This window comes from Psammomys obesus, unplaced genomic scaffold (genome assembly GCF_907164565.1).
Source record: "Psammomys obesus unplaced genomic scaffold, mPsaObe1.curated_primary_1811, whole genome shotgun sequence".
In the NCBI taxonomy this organism is placed as follows: domain Eukaryota; kingdom Metazoa; phylum Chordata; class Mammalia; order Rodentia; family Muridae; genus Psammomys; species Psammomys obesus.
Genome location: NW_026596046.1, coordinates 17,843,688 through 17,868,588, shown reverse-complemented (window position 1 = coordinate 17,868,588; position 24,901 = coordinate 17,843,688). Strand labels below are relative to the sequence as shown.

Here is a 24,901-nt window from a genome sequence, read left to right as displayed (position 1 = left end):
CATGAGGCTACCTTCTTCCTCTGGGTGTTTAGTGTTGTCCGTAGATGACAGCGGGTCATACAGGTAGAAAAGCAGGTCATTTCAGGCTGTGTTTCTATTGTTTGGGGCTGACGGTTTTCTCCTATAGATCTGGAAGAGCTGGCAATTTCTGCCGCCTTTAATTATGCTGCTCTTCTATAACAGGCAATCATCTGTATACGTGCTACATTAAAATGTGCTGCAATATTAAGGTTTTCTTTGGTGTTGTTTTAAGTGATAAATATGCATTCTGAGATGGTGGTGCTTATTTGTGGTACTCGGGATGGAAACCATGCTAGGCAAATGCCCTACTATCCCTCCCAGTCTGGCTTCCAGATCTTTATTTTTGTGTTTGTACAGAGGCTACATGCCTCGGTAGCCCAGGATGGCGCTGAACTGTCCTCCTGTTTTAGGATTCCCGCAGAGTGCTGGGATTACAGACAAGTGGCATTCGTCCAGCTTAGATTCCAGCTTTGGATCAAAAATTCAACAATGCTGATGTTTCCAGTGGGAACAATCATTCTGAAGTCACAGAGATGGACACCCCACTTCACCTCTGTGGATGAAAAGCGTCCCTTGACAATGAGTCTAAAATGCAAATTAATCTCAGAAATGCTAAAATGTGATAGTTAGCTTTAGAACTGAAGGAAGGTGGTTTTGTTGTTGTTTCGTTTTGTTTTTAATGGGGATGATGGCTTAAGCAGAAAGAAGTAGGTCTCTGAGAGAAGGACAGACGTCTGGCATCGATTTCGCTGACTTCTAAGACTTGGAGAGAGGCCGCGGGCTGCTTCTCCAGGCCCGCCCCCTCGAGCCTAGGCCCGCCCCGATCCCAGCGGAGGGCCGGTCCCGCCCTGTCTGCGGACGGACTCGGAGGCGCCCTGTTAGCGCCTCCGCCCCCGAGCGCCGGGGCAGGCGGAGTTGCGGGTGAAGGGAGGGATGTTTGGGGGGCGGGGGTCCTGATGACGGCATCGGAGCGCGCCACACCGGGGCGCCGAGCTCGGCTGCGCGTCCCGGGACTGCGCCCGCACCCTGGCAGGTGGGTGTGGGTCGGGAGTGGGTGGAGGGCGAGGCGGGGCGCACCCGGGAGGCATCTGAGCAGCCCGGGATCTGTGCTCCCTAGCCTGCCCGGAGCTCCTCACTGGGCAGGCCTGGCCAGGGGGAGCAGCCTGAGAGGGCCCACGTTTGCAGTCACTTTTGCAAACTTTCCGGGAGGGCCTGTTCCCAGCGGCCGATCGCTCGGGTGGAGTTGTCAGGGCGCCTTCGAGGCTTGGAGCTTTGATTGTGGGGATGGAGAAGCCAGGACCACACAAAGCTCCAGAGTCTACCTGGGGACTGGAGTGCCGCCAGGCAGAGTTACCACTGTGTACCCAGGCTCCGGGACCGAATGAATGAGCGGTTATACATGCAGAGAGGCTAAACAGTAAATACCAGAACAACAAAGTGCAGCGTGGGGTACTGGGAGCTGAGGAGGAATGTGGTGAGGAAGGAGGATGGAGATTGGGGGCTCATCACGGATTAGTGGGTTCTTTGCACCCTGTGCTGGATGCTGGTGGGAGAGTTCAAAATAGACAAAGAGGGTTCTTGCTTTCCATCGGGACGGCGGATCTGGCAGTTGAATCCGTGTGGTTAATGTCTGATGTGGCCGGCACAAAGGGCCGTCTGTGGTGGTGGTGGTGGGCACAGAGCAGAGCAGCCTCCCTGGCCCTGTGGAGAAGGTGGGCCCAGCCCAAGCGTGGGTGGATGAAAATGCTTTGGTAGGACTGAGGTTGCTGGCCTGAGAGGTGAGGAAAGGCATGGTGTTCGGGAGATGGGGAAGACGGGGTGTCTGTTCTAAGATTTCTTTGTTGTTGTTGGGACGTAAAAAGGAGGATGTCACGACTGTGTTTTTGATAGCTGCCCCAGGCTGCGGGGTTGGAGAAGGCAGGCAGACTGCCACTCAGAGAGGCGCTGGCAAAAGTCATCCCTTCGGGATGTCAGTAGCAAGACTGGCTTTGGCAGCATTATGTAGAGTAGCTGATAATCTCGAGAGATATTTAGGAGATGGAATCGGCAGAACATAGCGATGGGAACTGGATCTTAAAGGATCTGTTGGTTACTGTGAAGAGGAGGGGCGGGTGTCAAGGAGTTTCAGTGATGGACAGTGTCAGAGACTGTGAGAAGCCTGGTGGGCATTAGGGGAGAGTTCCCAGGATGATGCCTCCTGTGTATGTTTCTAGATGTGGTCATAGAGGAAGGAGCCAGCTGAAACATAAAACCTGGGTATTAAGTGGTGGGACTTTGCTTTTTTTTTTTTTTTTTGCCACCAGGAAGGAGGTCAAGAGAAGTTGCTGCCTAAGAGCGTATTATGGTTTGTGCCGCAGTTGGGTCCCAGGATGCTCTGAACTTTGACTACCCCTCCTCCAGTCTCCCCAAGTTCTAGAGCTGTGCGGCCTGCCCCCTGCAGGACAGGTCCTGACGGCAAGGACCTTTTCTTTTCTCTGCAGGTCCTAGAGCTTCCCTCCTTCAACATGGGGCTGGAGGCCCAAAGGCTGCCTGAGGCTGAGGAAGCTCCGGTGAGGGTGGCCCTCCGAGTCCGCCCATTGCTGCCCAAGGAGCTGCTCCACGGCCATCAGAGCTGCCTGCAGGCGGAGCCTGAGCATGGCCGAATCACCCTGGGCCGTGACCGCTGCTTTGGATTCCATGTGGTACTGGGAGAGGACACTGGACAAGAGGCTGTGTACCAGGCTTGTGTCCAGCCCCTTCTCGAGGCCTTCTTTGAGGGCTTCAATGCCACTGTCTTTGCCTATGGTCAGACAGGCTCAGGGAAGACGTATACCATGGGGGAGGCCAGTGTGGGTGAGTGACCCTTACTGTGCCCCTTTGACCACTTTGAGAAGCCTCAGTGTCTTCCTGAATCTCTGCACTCCCCGCCCCTTCCACTTCCCCATCCTCTCACCCTGTCCTCCCCATCCCCAAGGCAAGGATGCTGAGAAGGGAGTGCCGATTTCCTAGACAGAGAATGGCACTCCGTGTCAACCGACTGGGAGAGGCAGGAGGGTGTGTGTGTGGGGGGGGGGGGCGGGGGTTGTGGGTAAATGTCTCAAGGTGAGACAAGATGGTTTTTGGAATCGTAGCACATGAAGGCTGAGGCGAGTTGGTGTGTCTCCGGATCCCACTAAGAGCTGGGAATCGGTGTTCTAGTTGGAACAGGTGGGACTGGAGCTCTGCATCTGGGAAGACTCTTCTGCCTGGTCCCAGTGGAAAGAGTCCCCTCCCCCACTTAAGTAACACGAGCTATTTTCTCTTAGTCACTGTTTTAGTGCTTAGGCTTGTTATAACACTGTGCTGGCTGCTTTTAAACAGAAATTGATTTCTCACCATTCTGGAGGCTTCAAAGACCAAGGTCAAGGCGTCAGCAAAACTAAGAGCAATAGTTTCCACATAACCTTACATGGTAGCCACTTGTCTTTTGTGGCAGGGTCTTGCCGTATCTAAGGCCTGAAATTCCCTGTGTAGCCAAGGTGGACCTCAGCCTTTCAATTGTCTGGTTCGGTTTTCCCAAGTGCTAGGATTATAGACATGTACCGCCATACCTAGCTCAAGCCCCCTGCCCCACCCTCACCATCCCACTCTAAGATTTCTTGCTGGGCACACGCCTGTAATCTCAGCACTTGGGGAGCCAGAGGCAGGCACAGCTCTGTGAGTTGGAGGCCAGCCTGGTCTACAAAGCCAGTCCAGGACAGCCAAGGCTACACAGAGACACCCTGCCTCCAAACAAAAACAAAAAACACAACACCCCCTCCTAAATTTTCTTTTTATGTGTATGAGTGTATGCATGTGTACTGCATGAATGCCCATTGACTTCAGAGGCCGGGACAGGGTATCAGATCCCCTGGAATTACAGGTGGTTGTAAGCCTCCATGTGGGGGCTGGAAACCAAATCCTGTTCTTCCGCAAAAGCAGTCATTGCCTTACCCCTCAGCAGCCTCTCCAGGCCTACAGACTTTTTTTTAAACACTCATTTCATTCATGAAGGTACCAACTCATGAGCTAGTCACCCTATTTTTCTAATATTATCACAGTAGAGGTAAGGATTTTAACACACGAGTTTTGGAGAGACATAAGCGGACCATAGCAATTACAAAGGCATAATTATAATTGTTTATTGTAGAAATTAAGAGAATGCAGGAAAATACATTCGTAAATACATGCGTGTTTGATATTCACCCTTCTAAGCATCCCCGTGTCTCTGTGAAGATGATGGCACTTTATACTTTAAGCGTGACATTTTTTGTTTGCCTTTGCCTTTTGAGACAGACTTTCTCTGTGTAGTCCTGGCTGTTCTGGAACTCTGTAGACCAGGCTGGTGTCCAAGACCTGCCTGACTCTGCCACCTAAAGTGCTGGACCCAATGGCGTGAGCCATCAATGCCTAGCTAAACACGACATTATTTTATATGCACTCTTTTCTATTCCATTTTATTTTTTCAATGTGTGCCATAGGGCTGTGGTTGTGTGTAGCTCAGTGGAAGAGTTGCTGTCATTCTTGAGGTCATGAGTTTGATCCTCAGTACCACACACAGACACGCAGAGATACACACACAACTGAAGAACATTTAATGATAAATGCTCATGGCTTATGCACCACTACACCTGGCAGCATCTGAATTTTCTGGCCATAAAATATTTTAGTTTTTGACCTAATATGTGGAACCGTCTACTTTGAATTGGGGATGTCAAGAAAGATATGTATGGTGAGGAACATTTATTAGTAAATATTCTTCAGAAGTGTGTGTGTGTGTGTGTGTGTGCCCATGCATGTGACTATGTTGGCGTGTATTGAGCTCAGGCTCTCACATGTTAGGCAAGTGATCTAAGCTACACCCATAGTATTTATTGGGGGGGGGGCAGTTCAAGACATGGTTCCTCTGTGTAGCTCTGGCTGTCTTGGAACTTGCTTTGTAGACCAAGCTGATCTCGAACTAAGAGATCCACCTATCTTTGCCTGAGGGATTAAAGGTGTGTGGCACCTAGTCTTTCAGTCTTCTCTTTATTTAGTAACTTCTTGGCATCCTGCTGTGGATATATTTAAGCAAACTTCCTGTGGGATCTTAGGATGAGCACTCCACTTCTTTGAAGCAGATTAGAGGCCCTTAAGTTAGCTGTGCATGGGCCATGGTAGTGACTTACCTGTCCCTAATCAAGCCCAGGGTATCTGGTAATCTGTTGGGGGTGTAGTAAGAAATGTGCATCATGAAAGCAGTTGATTAAACCATAAGAGGCCGCTTGAATTCTCTAATTCTGCATAACCATCATGGAGCACGGCCTAGCAGAGGCTCCCTCTCCTTGGCCTCTGTCATTGTCTTCTCCATGCTACAGCTCCATTCTCAAGCTGCCAGTGGGGTGTAGAATACTTGGGCCAGGTTAGCTGGGCGCACGGCAGCTAACCTGGTGTCTCCCCAGCCTCCCTGCATGAAGATGAACAGGGCATCATCCCAAGGGCCATGGCCGAGGCCTTCAAGCTCATTGATGAGAATGACCTGCTGGACTGCCTGGTGCATGTGTCCTACCTGGAAGTGTACAAGGAAGAGTTCCGAGATCTGCTAGAAGTAGGCACTGCCAGCCGGGACATCCAGCTTCGGGAAGATGATCGGGGAAATGTTGGTGAGAAATCTTGAGAATCCTCAAATGACTGGGAGTAAGAACTTTGGCAAGGAAAGCCTCAATCTGCTCAGAGGGTGGGCTGGCTAGCCTTTCTGGGCTATACTTCCTCAAGGGAAATCCAGGCCCTGGATGGTTTTTGTTTCCTGTCTCCGGTGAGCTCAGTATATGCCTCTGTGGCCAGAGTGAGAAGTGTGGGAAAGCTGGGACACTGGGCATGAGTGGATAATTCTGGGTGAGGAAGAGCAGGAGTACTGGATTGTTCTGCTTGTCTTCTGGCTGCCTTTAGGGGAGCCGGTCACAGTCTTCTGTTTCCACAGTGCTGTGTGGGGTGAAAGAAGTGGACGTGGAAGGCCTGGATGAGGTGCTGAGCCTCCTGGAGATGGGCAACGCTGCGCGGCACACAGGCGCCACACACTTCAACCGCCTCTCCAGCCGCTCACACACGGTCTTCACAGTGACCCTGGAGCAGCGAGGACGGGCTCCTAGCCGCCTACCTCGACCTGCCGCGGGACACCTGCTGGTCTCCAAATTCCACTTCGTGGACCTTGCAGGCTCTGAGAGGGTTCTCAAGACCGGCAGCACCGGCGAAAGGCTCAAAGAGAGCATCCAGATTAACAGCACCCTGCTGGCGCTGGGCAATGTCATCAGCGCTCTGGGGGATCCCCAGCGCCGCGGTAGCCACATCCCCTACCGCGACTCCAAGATTACCCGGTGAGCTGGCCCATCTCTCTGGGCTCGGGTGGGGTCATGGATTCCCTCCAGGAAGGGTGGCTTTGTCCCCAGGCCCATGGTCCCAGGTCAGTCAGTACTTAACAAGAACCGAGGCACTGACCCCTCGTCATCCTCGCGCTCAAAGGATCCTCAAAGACTCCCTGGGAGGGAATGCCAAGACGGTGATGATCGCCTGCGTCAGCCCCTCCTCCTCCGACTTCGATGAGACCCTCAACACCCTCAACTACGCCAGCCGTGCCCAGAACATCCGCAATCGCGCCACAGTCAACTGGAAGCCGGAGGCCGAGCGCGCCCCCGACGAACAAGGGGCAGGCGCGCGCGGGCCGCCGCGACACCGCTCGGAGACGCGCATCATCCACCGCGGCCGGCGCCCTCCCTGCCCCGCCGTGGGCTCGGCCGCAGCCGTGGCGGGCCTGGGCGCTGAGTGCGCGCGCTGTCGGGCTCGCACCAGCGCCGCCTACAGCCTCCTGCGAGAGTTGCAGGCCGAGCCAGGGCTGCCAGGCGCTGCTGTCCGCAAGGTGCGGGACTGGCTGTGCGCTGTGGAGGGCGACTGCAGCGCGCTGAGCTCCGCCTCCGGGCCCGACAGCGGCATCGAGAGCGCTCCAGCCGAGGACCAGGCGGCGCAGGGGACCAGCGGGAGAAAGGTGGCCCTGGGGTGGGCCCGGGGTAGGGACCGAGGGAAGAGGGTTTTAAGGCAGGTGGTTGCCTATTAACCATTAAGTATATTCGGGGTTCATTGTCACTTCTGGTGATTAAGATTACTTCCTTAACTTTTCTTAGCCTCTGGGTCTGCTAAATAAGGATTTTATAACATCAGAAGCTGAAATAGGGCCAAGCACACTGGTGAAAACGGAGGGGTTCCTAGTAACATTAATAAAAATGTGCCTGGCGTGGTGGGGCATGCCTTTAATCCCAACATTCGGAAGGCAGAGGCAAACGGATCTCTGAGTTCGAGGCCAGCCTGGTCTTCAGAACGAGTTCAAGGACAGTCATGGCTACATGGAGGAACCCTGTCTCAAAGAACCTAAATAAATAAATAAATAAAAACGTGATCTGTGGGAATAGTGACAACATCATAATTCCAATCCCTTGAAGGTGGAAGCATTATGAACACAAGTTCCAGGCTAGCCTGGGCTATGTAGCAATGTACTAATTCAGAACGAAAGTACCATTATAAGTAAATTTTAAAGCCTTATTAATAATGGCGGGAGTTGGCCCAAATGGCTTGCAGAAGGAACCTAAGTCTACATGGAGCCAGGAGCACCAAGATTGCAAGGCAGATCTTAGAACAAAGTATAGAGTAGGACTGGGCGAACTGGGGGCAGGGCAGAGAAAGTTGGGGTGTCAGAGCACCTTACCAGGCCCCAGCCCTAAAGCCTTTCTTCTTGCCTGGTAGGGAGATGAAGGGGCCCAGCAGCTGTCGCTCCTGCAGAGCCAGGTGGCCCGGCTAGAGGAGGAGAATCGTGACTTTCTGGCGGCTTTGGAGGACGCCATGGAGCAATACAAGCTACAGGTAGGATGCTCCTTCCTGCAGCCAGGAGGGCTTTCTGGAGGAGGGAGGGAGAGTTTCCCAGAATGGAAGGGAGTTAGTTTGAATGGAAGACTGGGGCAGGAGCAGCTGGTGGAGGACTGTGTAGAGATATGTGGTGCCCAGCAGGAACAGAATTATGGAGGTGAGGGACAGAACAGTGGTGGGAATCCATTGACAGCCATGTCTGGCACCTGTGCTTTGCATGAGTGAACATTTGGTTGGCGCTGGCATCTGAGGGCAGCAGGATGCCACCTGGAGCCTGCTGACCAGATCAGCATTATGCTGGGCTCTCTGGTGTCAGGGGTAGGGTTGGCATGCAGGCATGGTGAGGATATGCTGGACTGTTGGACAGGATGGGATGAGAGCTTGAGTCAGAACCAGCGTAGTATGTGCTATTCGGACAGAAAGGGCCAGTGGTACTCAAACTTTTCAGTTTCATCTTAGAAGGTGGGATGTTCTCAGATTCCTTCTTCAGTTTCTTGTACTCATGCTGATCAGCAGACAGCCCTGCCCTTGGCATCCATGTCCCCACCAGTGCCTGGACTGTATCTTGCAGAGTGACCGCCTGCGGGAGCAGCAGGAGGAGATGGTGGAGCTTCGGCTGCGGCTAGAGCTGGCGCGTCCTGGCTGGGGAGCACCGGGACTCCTGCAGGGCTTGCCTCCCGGCTCCTTTGTGCCTCGGCCTCACACAGCCCCCCTGGGAGGTGCACATCTTCACGGGGTGGGTGTGGTGCCCCCTGCTTGTCTTCCTGGAGAAGAAGTTGGCTCTGAGCAGGTGAGGGGGTTGGTGAGGCCTCGGATGGGGCCAGGGTAACCCTGGGACATGTGTCCTTTGTTTATGTCTCCGTGGGACCAGCTGTGGGAAGATTCCTATTTCGGGTGTCCTTAGAGAGAGGGCCCAAATACGAGAGGCTGTGGAGCCTCTCAGAAGTGTCTAGGGCCAGTGAGCATCTTGAGGCAGCTGGAGTATCAGCGATGACAAGGTGGCACCTTTGCACACTCGAGGATGGAGCTCTTAAAACACGCTCTCGAGGTGGCTCTCTGCAGGCTCACCCTTCCATAAGCTCTGCTCTGTGTCCAAGGCTTGATCCCCTGCCTGTAGGTTCTGCGGCTTGGGGTCCTCTGAACAAAGTTGAGTCCTGTGCTGCTCAGGACTCTAGGTCACCTGCCGTGGCAGAGGGCTTGGGTTGGTGGGAGTGTGCCATGGACCCATCATTCTGGCAGGGTGTCAATGGTGAAAAAGGACTCTGGTGCACATGAGCTGCCTACTAGAGAGGGCAGGTTGTGACCCGAGGAGAACCAGATGCCAGGGAAATCACATCCTTCCCTGGGGGAAGAACACTTCCCAGTTTGTCCTTTAATGGATCTTGAGGGTGAAGATAGGGGTAGAGGAAGTTGAGAAGAGGAGGGTGTGCAGGGCAGGGCACACTTCCGTAACAGCTGTGGGAAATGGCTCGGAGGATGCCCTGCAGACATTCTCATCGTGAGCTCCTAATGCTCCGCTCGAAGGTGGCAAATGGCAGGGAAGTCAAGGCGGAGGTGTCGGCCCAGGTGGACAAGCTGGGAAGTGGCTCTTCCACTCCATCTGAAGAGGAAGGGGAGGAGGAGGACGACGAAGAAGAGGAACCACCCAGGCGGACCTTGTACCTGCGCAGGTGAGGGAGACCCAGTGTTGGACTCACAGGATCAGCTTAGGGCTGCTCTAGGCTGTAGGAGTGTTCTCCCAGCAGCAGGATGAAGGCCTCTCACATCTCAAGATGCTCTTGCATGTCTCACACTCACCAGCTCTTGGGAGTCTATGAGCTGAGCGAGATGGTTTCACTGGGGTGACTGTGTTAGGAAGTGGCCAGACTCCCTTCCTTGTGCTCAGTTTCCAAGGGGATCCTTGGTACCCGCAACTTCTTGGCATCTTCTGACTTCTTTCTGCCTCATCTCTACTCTGGGTCACGTTGATCCTGGGGCTTGGAGGGTCCTGAGGCCTCTCTTCCTCCTTCCAGTTCTAAGAAGTGGCTAGCCTAGGTCAGGGGCTGGGGAATGGTACTGACTCCTATTTCTGCCTTCCAGAAATGGGATCAGCAACTGGAGCCAGAGAGCAGGTGTGCGTCCAGGGACCCCACCTGACAGGAAGGGCCCAGAGGTCTGCCTAGAAGAGCCAGCTGCTGCCATCCCAGCACCCCAAGGTAAGCCAGGTGGGGAGCACCCAGGGAGCCCCTCCAGCCCACTCCTCTGCCTCCTCCGCTGTCAGTGAGGGTGCTGATCCTGATGGCCTGTGTGTTGTCGCAGTTGGTGGTGGCAAGGTCCCAGTTCAGACCCGCCAGAACCCAGCTGCCATGGCCTCCGAGTGGCGACTGGCCCAGGCTCAGCAGAAGATCCGAGAACTGGCCATCAACATCCGAATGAAGGAGGAGCTCATTGGTGAGCTGGTCCGCACAGGTCAGTGGTGGCCCCGAGCTGGGCTCCTCCTCAGGGGGGTCTCCCGCTTGGCATTCTTCCTATGCTGCTTTCTAAAGGGTTCAGCAGTGTCCCGCTGAGCAGCCTAGGCCACAGGGCCTCGCTCTCACACCTAGCTCAGCCTCTTTAACGGTGGCCATTTGGTATTTAAAAAGAAAATTTTAAATACATTTTAATTTATTTTCTGTGTGTATGCGTGTGCACACACGAGTCCATGCGTGTGCCACAGAACACATGTGGAGTCAGAGGGTAACAAACTGGAGTCAGTTTTCTCCTTTCACCATGGGGCCTAGGGATCAAACTTAGGTCATTAGGCTTGGTGGCAGGTGCGTTTATCCACTGAGCCATCTTGCTTGCCTGTTTGAATGGCTAAAGAAGTTATTGTGTTTATTTTTTGTTATTGTTATTGTTGAAGTTATTGTGACGTTATTATGTTTATTTTTCAAACTTTCAAATAGAGGGTTAAAGAGAAAGAAGAGTACTGAATTAGAATAGTATCCAGAATTAGCAGTCACTGAGAGTGTCCACCTTGATCTCTGTGCCCATTTCTCTTTCCTGGTATGTTTTGAAGCAAATCCCAGCTACTGTGTCCTTTCACCTATCTACTTCTCATGACCTCTCAAAACAAAACAAAACACAACTTGGACCTTTTTCTTTCTCACCACCACTCCATTTGTCTGTTTGGTTATTTGAGATGGTTTCCTGTAGCCCAGGCTAGCCTTAAAGGGACTGTGTAGCCAACACTGGCCTCGAACTCTTGATCCTCTGCCTTCACTTCCCGAGTGCTGGGATTACAGGCACACACTGGCTTGTTCTCTGTTGTTCAATGCTGGGGGTGAAACGTCAGTCTCTCCTCTGCATGTTAGAACTCCTGTTCTCTCGGTACCCAGAGCCTAGGCACTGTCCCCTGATGACCCAACAGTGTTGTTTAGCCGCGTTGGTTTGAGCCAACCTCCCATACCTGGGCCCTGCGCGTGCTCGGTTGGCTTCTTAGGCCAACTCCCTTCTCTCTGCTGTTGGGTCATCCCATCAGGGTTTGTTTCCCCTCTTCAGTGGTGTTTGGCTTTTCTCTCCGCCCTTCATATTTCTTTCAGATTGAAGCTAGTAATATGTGCAGGTTCAGAGTGTATATTGTTTTTTTTTTCATGTGTTCAGTAAAGATAAAAATTTAATAATTTAGGTCACTCCTGTGGGTGAAACTCATTTAAAAAGTGGGTAGGGGGCTGGTGTATATATTTAATCCCAGCATTCAGGAGGCAGAGGCAGGTGGATCTCTGAGTTCAAGGCACCTGAGCTACCATGAATTCTGGCCAGCCAGGAATAGAAGCAGGGTGGGATGAGGGGGTGACTGAGAGAGTGGATTTAGAAGATGATTGTGTAAGGGCTTGACGGAACCCATGCAATGTTCCAGACTGATAGGGCCTGGGAAGCAAAACTTGGAGGGGAGGAACAATGGCCTTCATCTGGGAGGAGGTCTGTCTGTGCCACCGTGGCTTCACTTTCTTCCAGGGAAGGCCGCCCAAGCCCTAAACCGGCAGCATAGCCAGCGCATCCGGGAGCTGGAGCAGGAGGCGGAGCGTGTGCGGGCGGAGCTGTGTGAAGGGCAGAGACAGCTCCGTGAGCTGGAGGGCAGGGAGCCCCAGGATGCCAACGAGCGGTCCAGGCTTCAGGAATTCCGCAAGAGAGTGGCTGCAGCCCAGAGCCAGGTGCAGGTTAGTGTTGTGGTTCCCCAGCTGGGGTCCCTGAGAACAGGATCGTGGGTCTGGAATCTGTGTACTCCCATTCAGCCCTACTGTGGCAGTCACTCCTTCTGGCCTCTAGGGGGCGTCATAGGTAGGCTGGCATCAGCTTGGCTTTTGGAGGGTGTGCGTCTAAAGAAAAGCTCCTTCAGCCCACAGCGCCTCCCCTCCGTGCACACACCCACAGTCCCAGCTTGCTCTTCACTTACCTTCCATTCCCTTGAGCAGTTCGTATTAGTTTGCTAGTGATGCTAGAGCAGGATTCCACAGGTAGGAGGGGCGTCAGCTCAGCAGCCCTTCTGCTCAAGATGTCCCCAGTCTGGCTTTTTCTGAGGCCTCCTGAGGCTTTTGGATGGCTGTTTTCCAGCTGTGTCTACCTTCCCTGTGCTCCTGCATTCTTGCTGTTTATAGGATGCCTGTGTATGAGGTTGGGGCCACCGTTAGGATTTTACTTAAGTTTAAAGGCTTCTTTAAAGGCCGCTCCATCTCTAATGCAGTCATGTTAGGTGTGGGGTAAGACAATTCAGCCCACAGCCCTGTCCATCCTAGCTTTTACCAATCCAGGGGGTCCCAGCTGCCTCTGCACCTGCCCATCTACCCTTCTGCCAACTTCCCTCCTCCTTTCTTTTCTCAGTTCCAGCCCAACAGGTGATCTGGCAGAATGGCTGAGAATATGGGCTGTGGAACCTGACTGGGAAACCGGGCTCTGTCATCTTCCTCCTTCTCTTTCTCCTCCTCCTTCACGTGTATGAGTGTTTTGCCTGAACGAATGTATGTGCAACATGTGTGCTGGTACCTGGGAAGCCAGAAGAGGGCAGCAGATCCTCTGGAACTGAAGTTCCTGTCTGCTGTGAGCCTTTAGGTTCTGGAAACCCAAGCCAGGTCCTCTGCAAAGAGCAGCAAGTACTCTTAACTACTTACCGAGCCATCTCTCCAGGCCCAAGCTGTGGGTCTTGAGCAAGTCCCCTAACCTTTCTGTGCCTGCTTCCTAATCTGTAAAATGGGAATAAACGTAGTCATATTAGTTTTTCATTACATTTTATTTGTGTGTGTGTATATCTGTATGTAAGGGCACCACTGTGTGTGTGGGTGTGTGTGTGTGTGTGTGTAGGTCAGAGGACACCTTTTAGAGTTGGTTTTCCTCTTCTACTATGTGGGTCCCAGGGATCAAACTCAAGTTAGCCATTGGCAGCAAGCACTTTTACTCACTAAACTATTCTGCCAGCCCCATAGGCAGGGTTGTTTTTTTTTTTTTTTTAAATAGGTTTGTTAGATCACTTACTATGTACAGAGCACATAGCATAGTTCACCCAATGAATAGTAAAAGTTATTATAGCTACTGCTGTTGGTGTTCTGTTATTTCCTTATGTCCTTCTGTTCATCTGTTGGCCCTGTCCACCCTTCATAAGTGCCAGCCACTGTGCCAGGCTCCTGCCACCCCTGTTCATAGCCCTGTGGCTGCTGTGTGGGTCTCAGGTGCTGAAGGAGAAGAAGCAGGCAACAGAGCGGCTGGTGTCACTGTCCGCTCAAAGTGAGACGCGGCTGCAGGAGCTGGAGAGGAACGTGCGGCTCATGCGACAACAGCAGGGGCAGCTGCAGAGGCGGCTCCGGGAGGAGACAGAGCAGAAGCGGCGCCTAGAGACAGAGATGAACAAGCGGCAGCATCGTGTCAAGGTCAGGCTCTGGCTGGTCTGGCGAGGGGTCCACCTTGTTCCCGCTATTTGTATAGCTTCATGATCTTAGCAACAGGTTACTGTAGGTTCTCAGAGAATGGTTTATTCTCTCACTACCAAGAACTTATAGGAAACTTGAGGGTATGTCATGAAGGCATGTCATGACCTTGTCCCTCAGGCCATCTCCCCACCTCACTTCCTCCTCTCCTCACTGGGCCTCCTCACCCCAGGAGCTGGAGCTGAAGCATGAGCAACAGCAAAAGATCCTGAAAATCAAGACTGAGGAGATTGCAGCCTTCCAGAGGAAGAGGCGCAGCGGCAGCAATGGCTCCGTGGTCAGCCTGGAGCAGCAGCAGGTGCGGCCGGGCTGAACCTGTGTCCCAGTGAGATTGGCAGCTGGGTGACCTGTTCATTGCCAAGGTCCTCTGGGGATTTGCTGTGGGATCTGCTGCTCTCGTGGGACCCTGGGTGGTGGCCTCAGCTAGAGGCAGGTACTGAGGTCCCTGCTTCCCCCTCTGTCCCTCAGAAGATTGAGGAGCAGAAGAAGTGGCTGGACCAGGAGATGGAAAAGGTGCTGCAGCAGCGGCGGGCGCTGGAGGAGCTGGGAGAGGAGCTCCACAAGCGGGAAGTCATCCTGGCCAAGAAGGAGGCCCTGATGCAGGAGAAGACGGGGCTAGAGAGCAAGCGCCTGAGGTCCAGCCAGGTGAGCCCCCACCACAAGATTCCTGGCAAGGTGAGGCCCTGCAGGGCAGGGTGTAGGTAGGTGAACTTCTTTGAAGTGATGCTCTTGCCAGGTAAGATAGCAAGCTTTGCCCTGTGGGCTGTATTCAATGGATTTCCAAGAACTCCTAGGCTTCAGGCAGTTGATGTCACAAGAACTGATGTATGGGGCATTGGTACCCATCCCATAGTCCATTTCATATTTTGCAAACACCACTTTGGGGCCTGCATAAGAAAAAGGAGGAGTAGGTGTAATAAGTGGTATGGCCAACTAGATTCCCTTTGGAGGAGGTAGGCTGTGGGTCCATCCACACCTGGCAGGGTTACCGCCTCTTTAACAGGGAATCCAGCCAGTTTGTGTTTCTGTCAGATGGGGTCAGAATGCGGCCAAGAGAATTAGTGGGCCTGTCATACCCAAACGCAGGACAGTTCCAATCCAGGTGCTTGAGCCATATTCCTGGAGGGTTGTGGACATTCAGACCAGGGTCCCAGTCACTGCCATCACGGAAGACAAGAGCTCTGAGGCCTAGGAGTTGCTAGGTGACCCATAAAATCCCTTGGACCCAGGCACCTTTGCCTCCAGGAAGTGCCAGACTTTCCCATTAGTCCCTTACTCTCCTACTGTGTCTCCTCACTGATAGCCTCCCCTTCACCAGCTCTGTCTTGTTCCTGTCATCCCTCCTTAACAGTAGAGTATCTCTCTCTGCTTGCATGATGCTCTTCCTCTGGACCTTCTCCTCCATAGATCTGGTTCTGGTCCCTTTAAGGGCCCTGATCCCTGAGCAAACATCCAGGTTACAGGTAGGCCAGGGAAAGACCCACATCCGCCTTAACATCCAGTGAGCAGACTGGGCCCTTTCTGTCCTCTGTGAGGACATTGGCTACTCCTTCTCTAACACACTGGAGGTCTGCCTCAGGCCCTAAATGAGGACATCGTGCGCGTGTCCAGCCGTCTAGAACACCTGGAGAAGGAGCTGTCTGAGAAGAGTGGGCAGCTTCGGCAAGGCAGTGCCCAGAACCAGCAGCAGATCCGAGGGGAGATAGACACCCTGCGCCAGGAGAAGGACTCCCTGCTGAAGCAGCGCCTGGAGATTGATAGCAAGCTGAGGCAGGGAAGCCTGCTGTCCCCTGAGGTAGGCCCACTGGGTGGCCACCCAGCTCTGTACCTATGCTGCAGCTCTCTGATCCACCCATCCTGCCACCCTCTGTCCTCTGCCCTGGCTCTCTGTCAGTGCTGGCCTTGCTGCTTTAGGACACAGCGTCACGTGGGTGTTAATCCTCGAAAGAGAGAGGTTGTGCCTTCAGCCCCCTTGGTGGATGTGGGACTGTGTGGGCTTCTCAGCTCCCTTTCAGTGGAACTAGACACCCGTGCTATGTCTGCAAACAGAGCCTGCACTGCATAAACTTAGGCAGGCCCAGCTCAGCTTTCTGAAGCTCCTCCAAGCTTACCCTGAAGGGGGTCAGGACTTTAGAACACTGCCTCACAGCATTGTCTTTCATGCCGCATCAGGCTGTGACGAAGTGTCCCTGTTGCTGCCGCAGTGAGAGGCACTTTTGATATGTCAAGACATTCTCAGGCTGAGGGGACTCAGCCATGTCTGTGCTGGCTGTCAGGTATCTACCTAGGACTGTTTTTCAGGAAGTCAGATACCCCTCCCCCATGGCAGCCTCTGTTCCTGCAGGAGGAGAGGACCCTTTTCCAGCTGGATGAAGCCATCGAGGCCCTGGATGCTGCCATTGAGTACAAGAACGAGGCTATCACATGTCGCCAGCGGGTGCTGCGGGCTTCGGCCTCCCTGCTGTCACAGTGTGAGATGAATCTCATGGCCAAACTCAGCTACCTCTCCTCCTCAGAGACCAGAGCCCTGCTGTGCAAGTATTTTGACAAGGTGATCACCAACACAAACTGGTTGCCTCCACTTCCTTTAGCTTGTTGGAGGAGGGTCTGCTGGCAACTTCAAGAAGTGTGTCCCTTCCTCCCAGATGAGGGAACAGGGTCAGGGTCTACTCTCCAGTCTCTTTGCAGCCATCAAAGGGAAGCTAAGACTCAGTCTCCCCCTGGTCCGAAAGCTCTGGCCTACGTTAGGATTTCAAGAGGGGTGGTTTCACTCCTAAGGACGTCTGGAGGTATTTTTGCTGTGGTGGCGGGGATAGAGGCCAGGGATGTTGCCAAATGTCATATACTAGATAGGCCCAGGACTCACCTAGCACCAAATGCGTTATTCTTTGGTCAAGAAATCCTGGTGTTGGTACAACTTCACAGTTCCACTGTCTAGCAGCTCAGAACTATGTAGTGGGAAAGGGCTTGGGTAAATTCCACCTGGAAAGCCAGCTGAGTGTTGGGCGCTTGCTATCTAGAGCACTGTGTCAGAGGCAGGAGAGCCCCAGGGGATTTCTTTGTCGCATTTACCAACTGGCTAAGGATTACTTGGGGAAAAGACACTGGCATGGTAGCTGAGCCTGGATGGTCTTGGGATAGGTGGTAACACTCCGGGAGGAACAACACCAGCAACAGATCGCGTTCTCGGAGCTGGAGATGCAGCTAGAGGAGCAGCAGCGGCTGGTGTATTGGCTGGAGGTGGCACTGGAGCGGCAGCGCCTGGAGATGGACCGCCAACTAACCCTGCAGCAGAAGGAGCACGAGCAGAACGTGCAGCTACTCCTTCAGCAGGGTCGAGGTGAGCGCTGGGAGCTGTGGCTGCTCTGCCCATAACCCTGGCTGCCCCAAGCCCAAGGTGCTATCTGCCCTGCCCACAGCTCCTCAACCAAGTATCTTTCCACACCAGACCACCTTGGTGAGGGGTTAGCAGACAGCAAGAGGCAATATGAGGCTCGGATTCAAGCTCTGGAGAAGGAACTGGGTCGACACATGTGGATAAACCAGGAGCTGAAACAGAAGCTCAGTGGAGGAAACACTGTGGGCCAGAGCCGGGGTAAGCTCTGGTGCCCAGTTTGGGTCCGCACTACTGGGAGGTGGGAGGAACATGGCCCCCAACTCCTACCTAGCCAAAGATGACCTTGAGTTCCTGGCCCTGGGCTTACAGGCCTGTGCTGCCACACGAGCTTCTTCCGGCTCATTTCAAGTTGGTTATTGCTCAGGGGCATTGGGAAGCTGCATTTGGGGACAATTCCGTCTACCTTGTGTGACAAAGACGCTATTCTGTGACAGGTGGTGAGAGAAGAAGCCTCTGCTTGGAAAACCGACAAGGCCTTGGAAATGAAGATGGGCTCCACCCAGCAGCTTCTGAACCTCTCTGGCAGTCCTCCCTTCTGGAGGGAGCACCCCGTGCCTGGGATGAGGCCCGGGACTTGGTCCATGCCCCACTACCCCTAACATGGAAACGTTCAAGCCTGTGCAGTGAGCAGGGCTCCTCTGAGGAGCTGAGGGCCCGGGAAACAACTGAACCCCCAGTAGGGCGGGTGTTACCAGTGAGTGAAGCGGGCCTCTCCTGGAACTTTGGACCTTTGCCTAAGCCCAGGTGGGAACCCCGAAGAACCAGCCCAGGGATGATTGATGTCAGGAAAAACCCCTTGTAGGCCTTGGTCAGGCCCTGCCTCAGATTCCAGTCCTGCTGAGAGGAGAGACTACCTGTTTTGCTTCTGTGAAGGACAGCCCTTGCCTCACACTGAAAACCTAGAGTCTCATCTTTACACCAATTGGAGTCATCAAATTTGGACCATAGCCCAGAACTGGACTTTGCCCACTGTGGTGCTTAGCAGTCTTTTTTGTTTTAAATACTTACAAATTCCTCCTATCCACTTCCTTTAAGCTACCTTTTCATTTGTGGGACAATTCTGGCTTTAAGCCTGTGTACCCAGAGTTCTAGAGATTATCCAAGGCTTGTCACAAAATGGTTAGTGGCAACAGGGTTACGGCTTCAATGGTCTTATATAGATGGGGGAACTGGGAAAGTTATTAGCATTTTTAGAATTTTAAAAAATATCATTTAATAATAAACAGGAGTAATCTCATTATGGCTTACATCTTAAATGTTTCCCCAAGAATTCTTGAAGGCTAGTCCTCAGCTGAGAGGCAGTAGAGCTTAGGTTATTGGAGAGCATCCTTAAAGGGCATATGGGAGTCCTAAACCTCCTCTCTACTTCAAAGCTGCCTCACTGCCTGTGCAGTCCCCAAGTCAGGACTAATAACTCTGAACTTAGATGTCTGAAACCCCGAGCCAACTTGAAGCCTTTTCTTCTTAACTCATCAGTAGTGCTGGGAATTGAACCCAGGCCAGCAGTCCAGGGCTACCTTTTCTTCCTTTTTGGTTATATACCTCAGCCATACAAAGTGAGCACATGGAGAAAGCAAGGAGAAATGGGAGTTTTTGCTTCGAGTCTGGCAATAGGAAGAACAAGCTGGGGCCACAACAGGGTTAAACCTTCCGGGGAGACTGAGAAGGCACCAAATCAGCCCTTACTGCAAAAGAGTGTCCTGACAAGACTCCACAGCAAGTTGGTTTAGTTGATTACAGGCCAACATGGGTGCCAAGCACATACCAGACTGAGACTGCCACACGGTGGCTGGCTCTCAGTGCAGACCCCATAAGATGATCACCCTGGACCATGGTCAGTTTCTCCCAGGCCAAAATGTTGAATGCCATGCTAAATAGCCAGGATAGCTTTATTGGTACCTTGCTTCTTGCTGTAGTCTTTCACATATGGGTATTAGTTTATGAAGTACCGCTTGTGTCAGAGACCTCAAGCCTCACGGCAAGCACCTCAAGAGGCTATGTCAAGGGTTCCTTTTTCCATTTCACAATATAGAGGCCTGGAATGGAATCTTTGCTTGGTGACTAGACTCCTGGACAACCTGAGTTATAGTACCAGCTACCTTGCTGCACACCAGATTCCCAACTGTCCCAAAAATGGTCAGGGCCCGGCCTCGGATGAAGTGTACGAGAGGAATTTGTAGACCATAAGGCATTCCAGTGGTCATCTGAACAATAACTGTGGGAAGAAAGGCTTAAGGTCCTTAAAGTCTGTTGTTTTTGAGACAGGGTCTCATATAGCTGTCCTTGCACTTGCTATGTAGTCAGAATCTTCTGATGCTTCTGTCTCTGCCTTCCAAGTGATGGGGCACCATATCCTGCAAAGCCCCCAATTTCCTTAAGTCCACAGAGGACCTAGCTGTCGTCACCTTTACTTGTGAACTTTTTCAGTCCCATGAAGTTCTGACCACACTTATTTTGAGCACATTGCTGGGATCGATGGTATGAGTTTGGCAATGTTACCACATCCAGATAAATCGGCTCTGGAGTACCTCTCCAGGTATGCAAGGGATCTGGCCAGGCTCGAAGTGTTCCTCATTCTAAGTCTGCTCTGTTCTACCAGAGCTAGCTAATGAGCTTCTTCCTTGTATAGGATCTGAAAGGCCGTTTCCGGGAGAAGGTTTGCCTAAAAGGAGACTCTTCGGCAGCGGAGGGAAACACATCTATATCTTCATCTAGGAAAAAGCAAAGAATCAATAAGACCTGAACAAAAGACAGCATTCCCTAGCCACAGAGGGTCACACAGGAGTGACTTCAAGAGTTACCTACACTTGTTATAAGGCCCTCTGCTCTTAAGGCTTATGTGCCGAAAGGGACAAGCCACTGAAAATGCAAAGTACCTGCATGTGTGTCCACACACAAGACTTTCTTTTAGGTCCTAGATTAGTGGGGTTTGTGTTACTTTGTATGGAGGAAATGGTTTTGTGATAGGAGAGCCACCTAAGTCCCTCACCTCAAATGTTTCTAGCCAGTGTCATGAGCAGCCAGATTCTGTGCTTCTATGGAAGGGCCAGAAGATGGGGAAACATGGGGTCTGATGGTAGTAGATGCAGAAATTTTTAGTGATGACTGTAAACCTACTGCAAGGAAGTGGCTGGTTCTAATCAATCACCTACCACTTATGCTGCCCAAGCCATTTCCCTATTAAGAGCCCAAGACTGCAGCCCAGTGGTGTTACAGCATGCACACCACTTCCACCATCTGAATTAGTTTGGGAGGATCTTGCTGAGTTTTCTCTTTAGGTGTCCCAAGTTCAAACATGAAGCCTGTCTGGGAAGGGCACATGACACTGTGCGGTGAAAAACATCTTCCCACATTGCGTTCTCAAGACAATTCTGCAAGTCACCCACAGGAGAGCTCAGCCCTCGTAGATTACCTCTGGTGTCCTTGCTGTGAGAGGAAGGTGTTCTTCCCTGGAACAGCAGTGGAGACTGGGTCAGGGCTTGCAGACCACTGGCAGAGAGGCAGCTCCGAACCATACAGCCAGAGGGTGGGGTGGAGCCTAAGGAGATGCCACAGAGTAAGTGTAGTGCTACAAGACTCCAGGCCACCCAGGGCTCCAAACACTTCCTCACTACTCACCCAATAGAAAACACACCACATGTTGGTTTGAAAAATAAACTCACCAGAAGCAAACACTTCGTCATCCCCTACTGAGGGGAGTGGTGGTGCACTCCAGTGTGGAGAGCACTCTTTATGCTTGCCAGGTTGGGGCTCTTCGCTCAGGGAATCACAGACCCTTTTGACTTTGTATTCAGCTTCTTCCTTGGCAGACAGGAGTCTCTTTCTGCCTAATCCAAACTGTCCCCAGGATGCTTCCTCAGCTTTAGACACACTGTCTTTGGGAGGTGACTGGTCTGGCAACTGACACACTCCCTCTAGTTCAAAATCCTCTAAGATGAGAACTGTAGAGAGGTCATGCTCAAGACTTTGCTCCTTTCCCTCAGGCTCAGGCTCAAGCAGTGACAAAGCCCCAGAAAAGTCTGAATTGGCCTCGCCTCTCCCAGCAGAGGGTCCAGCACTGCAGTCCACTGCCTTCTTCCTTCGAGGCCAGTCTTTGATAATTTCAGGAGTGGTCTTCCCACTTTGCTTGGGGGATGGTGTCCAAGGAACCCCAGTGTCTGCTTGAAATGGAGAGGGGGTACTGGGAGGGCAGCGGGAGGGAGTACAAGATTGGCAGATGAAGGTTTGACCACCACTCTTGCCAGGCGTGCTATGTGAGGGGCGAAGGCAAGGGGGTGACAAGTAAGTGTGCTCAGTTCTACTGGAGGTCTTACTGGCCTTGGGCATGCTGAGAGCAGGGAGGGCAGCCTCCTCTCCCAGGGGGCTTTCTTTTCCTAGGGCCTCAGCTTCCAAAGGATCTCCAGGGTTTAGCTTTTTAATTTGGAGCTTGGGGAGGCCAGAAGCTTGCATGTCCAGCTCAAGCTCATAGGTCTGAGGACTGTCTGTGTCCTCTGAAACTTGTGGACCCTCCTGTTGAGCAGCAGGTTGGCTCTGCTGCCTGTCTGCCATGCAGTGCAGGGTATGGGACAGTAGCTCAGGGGAGTCAGACACAGAAGCAGGAGCAGGTACAAGAGTCCTAGGGTCAGACAGAGAGGGAGGCTCATCAGCAATGGTGGTCTGTGGCTCCTCACCTTCTTCTCCTGGCAAGATGCCACTTTTTACATCTTGGCTCTCAAGGCTACAGAGTTGGGCTTCATCAATCAGAGGAAGGTACTCCGTGTCACTTGTAATGAGGACAGGAGAGGATACATGCCAGTCAATCCTGAAACCAGTGCCCTTGTAACTCTGTCCTTCAGAACACTGAGACTGTTCCCTTCTAGAGCCTGGGATGGCTGCTGAGCTGGTAGCTGTGTCAAGTGCTGGAGCAGCAGAGGGTCCAGGACGGCACTCTGGGAAGTCTTGAGGAGGACTGGAGGTCTTTCTATATAGTCTGCCGAGTTTAGATGGAGGAGAAGGGGGTATACGGCGGGAGGTCATTCTCTGTGGGGTTCTGGGAGGAGTTGAGGGAACAGGGTAAGAGACAGAGGTAGCTATGCTGGGTGATGTCTGATGTTCTTTCCATTTTCGTGCTCCAGGAGGAGGGGAGGCTGACAAAGCTTTCCTAAGTTGACACTGGGATATACTACATCCAGAAACAAAGTGTTCCTTTGGAGAAAGAGTTGGAGAAGCACTTGCGCCTGCTGGTTTCTCTGGGATTCTGAGAGCTTTCTCCAGCAGTCTCTGTGCAGGTTCCTGTGTCTGCGAGGCACTGGGGAGAGGGAGCTGTTGGTGCTTCCGATGCTCAGGTGTGCCAGCGAGGGCTGTGCGAGGAGGTGTTCTGAAGGAGTATCTTATGGGGCTTAGACACTGACTCCTGGACTGGGCAGTCAAATGAGATGGGGATGCTAGACAAGAAGGACTTTCTGGACTGGAATTCCCTGAGTGCAGCCATGCAGGGTCTGAGAAACATTGAGGTGGTTGGGCCTCTGGCCCCCTGGGTGTGCTGGGTAGCTTTGTGAGGATAGGAGAGGTCTCTTCTTCTACTGAGGAGACTCTCTTTTGAGGAGTGACTTTTGATGCCAAAGCTGAGCTGTAACCGGGTGAGGAGGGGTTTCTTATGGATGTCTCAGAAATGGCCCCCTCAGCAGGTGTTATCTCTGTAGGGGAGTTTTGTAGTCTTTCTGAAGTGTACAGTGAAGTCTGTGCTGTCCGAGGGAACCTTCTTGGTGTAGTTTTAGGAAAGTTTGGAGATTTTTGGGTATTCTTTTTGGGAGTCTGAAAAGAAAAATGCTTATTTCAGAACTTGACTATTATCATTCATATTCTCTAAAGATTATCTAAGTAATCTTTAAGACCATCAGAAAACCCAACAGGAGATTAAAGTCAGCTGAAAAAGTGATCTTAAGTTAGAAATTAGAAAAAGTGACCTGTCCCCTGTTCTAAACAATACTCTGAGTTTACTGATACACTTTTCCTAGAATCTAGGTGGTAGAGGTAGCAGGGGTGGGGAGCAGAATATACAAATACATAGAAATAGCAATTATGATGTCTCAGAAAGACCACACTCCCAAACCAAAAATTTCCTTCCTTTTCGTTAACAATGCACCTAGAAACTCTACAACACGGGGCAGTCAAATGCCCATATTTCTATACCATTACTAGCCTGTCACAAGGGAAGCCAGTCCAACAGGTCCTCATGCACAGTGAGAATATCAGGGGTAAAAGCACAAAGGAGGCCTTGAACCCAGTTGAAAGACAAGGAAAAATGACTTCGGAATCAGGTATTCAAGAACAAACGCCTGGGGCCAACAGGATGGCTCAGAAGGCAAAGGTACTTCCCATACAAGACTGGTAATCTAAGTTTGATCCTGGGATCCCTCATAAAGATAGCAACAAAGAGCTAACTCCACAGAGCTACTCTCTAATCTTCACACATGTGGTATGACATATGCATATCGCTATACACCACACACACACACACACACACACACACACACACACACACACACGAATAAATTAGTACAAAGATAAAAAAAGAATGGGCATTTGCAAGGGAAGGCAGGGACTAGAAAAGAGGGCCAGAGATAACTTTATATAGAAAAGCAACCGCAGAAGTATGAAAACTAGTAGCTTTCTAGGTACAGTCTGAGTAGAAAGTTGGGAAGGCTCAATTAGCACATGGGCATGGCAGACCCATGAGAACACCAGAGACCATCTGCCCTGGGGAGATTGGCCTTGGTCACATAGGTCTGTGGCATCCTCTAACAATGAAGCAATTTTAATGCTTTTCAAACCAAGATGATTTCTGAACACAAGGGTTCTGCTTTAGAAAAATTTAAGGAACTTTGTTTTAGCAAGGCCAGACTTCAGAAAGACTACTTTGTTCCAAATGAAGGATGGCTGATAAAATATTCCAGGTAGAACTGAAGAGGACAGGAACTATGGGGATGGAGGAGAGGTAGGTGAGTACAAAAGTCTGTAAATAAAACAGGAAGGACTTGACTCATGGCTTTGTCCTGAGAGAAATATGAAGAGCAACTGTCAGGTTTTGAACAGTGACAGGCAGACAGATGGGAGTGGATGAAAGAAGGTACAAACTAGAAAGGTCATTGTAGTAATCATACACATGGTAGACACAGCCAAAGTCAGTAACACTTCCATCTCCATCTCACTGCCATGACCTCAGCCAAACCTGCTGCTTAAAGCTTTTATGTTCCCAGTAACCACCCATGTGGCTTGAAACAGCCACCCAGACTTTTTTTTTGTGAGACAGCTTTTCTGTAGCCATGACAGTCATGGAACTCAATGTATAGACCAGGCTGGCCTCACACTCAGAGATCTGCCTGCCTCTGCCTCTCAAATACTGGGATAAAAGGTGTGCACCAGCACACCCCACCCCAGACTTTTTATTCTCTACAGATCCTTGGTTTTCATTTTTTTACTGGACACTTGCTTCCTAAGCCAAGCCTCTCTATCCCCCAACTCTAACTGAACATTAGAGAACTTTTTTTACTTTTATTAATTACAGTTTATTCACTTTGTATCCTCCCTGTACTTCCCTCCGTCCTCCCTCCCAGTCCCACCCTCCCTCTTCCCCACCTGCATCCTTCTCCCCGCCCACTGATAAGGGAGGTCCTCCTCC

General features: G+C 51.8%; 2 protein-coding genes across 3 annotated transcripts in view; one reads left to right on the top strand and one right to left on the bottom strand.

Annotated features, from left to right (window-relative positions):
- The first annotated feature begins 1,014 nt into the window (after positions 1 to 1,014).
- Kif7 (kinesin family member 7) lies at positions 1,015 to 18,464 on the top strand. Its single transcript, XM_055623374.1, has 19 exons — positions 1,015 to 1,054; positions 2,502 to 2,853; positions 5,460 to 5,660; positions 5,978 to 6,371; positions 6,517 to 7,036; positions 7,789 to 7,905; positions 8,480 to 8,698; positions 9,433 to 9,578; positions 9,988 to 10,103; positions 10,207 to 10,356; positions 11,884 to 12,086; positions 13,590 to 13,787; positions 14,017 to 14,142; positions 14,313 to 14,489; positions 15,424 to 15,639; positions 16,189 to 16,395; positions 16,986 to 17,184; positions 17,293 to 17,439; positions 17,676 to 18,464. Exons 2-19 carry the CDS (start codon positions 2,526 to 2,528, stop codon positions 18,041 to 18,043), a joined length of 4,032 nt encoding a protein of 1,343 aa, XP_055479349.1. The 5' UTR covers positions 1,015 to 1,054; positions 2,502 to 2,525; the 3' UTR covers positions 18,044 to 18,464.
- Positions 18,465 to 19,303: 839 nt separating this feature from the next.
- Ticrr (TOPBP1 interacting checkpoint and replication regulator) overlaps positions 19,304 to 24,901 on the bottom strand; it is a 42,313-nt gene continuing 36,715 nt past the window's right edge. For both annotated transcript variants that reach the window (XM_055623409.1, XM_055623407.1), the window contains 3 exons: positions 20,904 to 23,034; positions 20,654 to 20,779; positions 19,304 to 19,952 (listed from right to left, as the gene is read on the bottom strand). In XM_055623409.1, coding sequence (XP_055479384.1) covers positions 19,843 to 19,952; positions 20,654 to 20,779; positions 20,904 to 23,034 — 2,367 coding nt within the window. In that variant the 3' untranslated portion in view covers positions 19,304 to 19,842. The remainder of the gene's footprint in view (positions 19,953 to 20,653; positions 20,780 to 20,903; positions 23,035 to 24,901) is intronic.

What these genes read in the sequence shown, in the direction of transcription:
- Kif7 (XM_055623374.1), top strand. Translation starts at nt 2,526, where the DNA reads ATGGGGCTGGAGGCCCAAAGGCTGCCTGAGGCTGAGGAAGCTCCGGTG. An exon ending in CGCGACTCCAAGATTACCCG is followed by an intron (nt 6,372 to 6,516) that starts GTGAGCTGGCCC and finishes TCGCGCTCAAAG; the next exon opens with GATCCTCAAAGACTCCCTGG. An exon ending in TCAGCCTGGAGCAGCAGCAG is followed by an intron (nt 14,143 to 14,312) that starts GTGCGGCCGGGC and finishes TCTGTCCCTCAG; the next exon opens with AAGATTGAGGAGCAGAAGAA.